Source organism: Penaeus monodon, chromosome 25 (genome assembly GCF_015228065.2).
Source record: "Penaeus monodon isolate SGIC_2016 chromosome 25, NSTDA_Pmon_1, whole genome shotgun sequence".
NCBI lineage: Eukaryota > Metazoa > Arthropoda > Malacostraca > Decapoda > Penaeidae > Penaeus > Penaeus monodon.
The window spans coordinates 16,596,110-16,598,262 of record NC_051410.1 but is presented as its reverse complement, the minus strand read 5'-3'; the positions used below and the strand labels follow the sequence as shown (position 1 = coordinate 16,598,262).

At 35.0% G+C, this 2,153-nt stretch overlaps 1 protein-coding gene across 1 annotated transcript in view; it reads left to right on the top strand.

Moving 5' to 3' along the window:
- The window catches only part of LOC119589333, a 40,307-nt gene that overhangs the window by 36,814 nt on the left and 1,340 nt on the right, over window positions 1–2,153 (top strand). The window contains exon 5 of the mRNA XM_037937953.1: window positions 2,002–2,108. Within this exon, the coding sequence (XP_037793881.1) occupies window positions 2,002–2,108 (107 nt within the window). The remainder of the gene's footprint in view (window positions 1–2,001; window positions 2,109–2,153) is intronic.

Genomic DNA, 2,153 nt, shown 5'->3' with positions numbered 1-2,153 from the left:
ATCAATTCTTATTATTTTTCTTTGTGCGTTTGTTTCTATTCTTACTTCTATCCTTCCAAAATCATTTTTCACTATACTACATTTTTTATGGTGATATCGATCATACACTTTTACAACCGACAAACATCAAAGCAAGAAATCACATCAGATAAGCGAGAAAACACCAAGGGATCAAGGAGGATTGTGTTTTATGAATCACACGTAATGGATGGCATCATTAACGGCAATTAATCAATATCGGACCAAACCATTAACGGATAAGATAAAAGTAAGGGTCATAAATCTCTCGTCTATTGTAAATCCTATTACCGGCGATGAAAGGCACCAAGATCTTGCAAAAGCCAGTGAAGAGTGCCGTTCTTTCACGAAACTTGTTACACCCTGGGTACATGCGAAATGAGGTTTATATGCATGGAGTATGCTAGGATCATTCGTCTGGGAAATGTATGTTTGGTGGAATTTGTGTTTGTATGTGTACTAGCAAAAAAGGATAATAATAAAAAAAATAGTGGTAAAAATAATAAAGAGGAAAGAATGGTAAAAGGAAAGAATGATGGAATTGAATGTGGGGATTGTGTTTGTGAGAAAATGTGTTTTTAATTTGAATACATTTTGTCTCCTTAATGTCAAGGTGTTGCTGAAGTCTACGGGAAAATTAATCCGCATATCGACGCTTTTCAAAAGCTGTATCGTAATGTTTTGTAAAAAAAAGGCTAAAAAAGTAAATCATCCTTCTAAATAAATATTAAATATGAAATCAATCCTTAATAAACAAAACCAATATCGAAATCCAACAAATAATTTTCTAAAATAAAGTGTTTACTGTGGTATAAAGTGTTATTATTTTGTTTATTTGAAATGAAACCATCCTCTTTTTCGACCATTCCCATTTTTGGATCGATGTTTTTGACTGCTTCTCTCCAGTTATTCTATTAATATACCTTATCTTTTTGAGAGCTCATTTTCCCTTGCATTCTCTCCTTCGCTCCCTTTCTTCTACGCTGTACCTCCTACTTTATCGCTCTTTTTCCTCGTCTTCCTCTTCGCCTATCTCATTTCCACACCACTCACTAGACACTAGTCATTTTTACTGATTTTCCTTATGTTTTTCACTGCCCATGTAATTCCCTTTTTTCCTTTCATTTCTGATTTTATTCATCCGGTTGCTCCTCACATCCACACAGAATAATTTTCATCTCTGCTCTACCTAGCTTCTCCTATGCCTTTTCGTTGTGTATCAGCCCCGTTTAGCGTGAAAGCATGTGCAGTGCGTTAATTAAGCTTTCAGGAATATGAAATAAATATCAATGAGACTCACAAATAATCTGCATATCCAGTATTCAACAACTGGAGACTAAGGCTTAGCGGGGAAGTCAATGCTAATATGAATAAAATATGTCTGAAAAAAGGATGTTAACTGATACATAACTGCAGACTGAGATTACACTTTGGTTCGGTATTCGATGGGGTAATTTGGGCGAAAAATGGAAAACTTTCTTATTCAAAACAATCTGAAAACAAATTTAATTACGCCAGCGCGTGGATTAATTTCGTCATGCCGACTTCTAGATCTATTGTGCAAATTCAGTTACTGTTAATTGCCTGTTTCTCTATCCATTTAAACAGATATGATATGAAGGAAATAACTACAAATCTAATTTACTTCTAAAATCCTCATCCTGGATAGAGAGAATCACGCATTTCTGTTTCGGAATAGAATCAAATATCTGTATTTGAAATGAGACATATATAATTACGAGTAATGAATATTTCATTATTTAAAAAAATGATACGTTTGAAAGTAAGTCTACATATTCAGAAGGTATGAAAAAGTATCAAACTATTTTGAATACGTCTATCATACCATTGCAGATAACAATTTCACCATTAATAATTGTAAGAATTGAAACGAATACACGAATATCCTTGTGATGTCAGCAGGTCTTCAAGTAATAACTCAAGGAAACTCATACTTATAGTTTTTTTCCCTCCCACCCGCAGGGATGACAACGTCTCAGATTCTGGAGGAGAACACGATGCTGACCAACGAACTCTACAGGCAGCTGAGGAAATACTCCTCGCTACGCACTCTCATGAGGGAACTCAAGGTGACTTTTCCTTCCTTATCATCTTCACTCTCCAGCGTCCAGTCT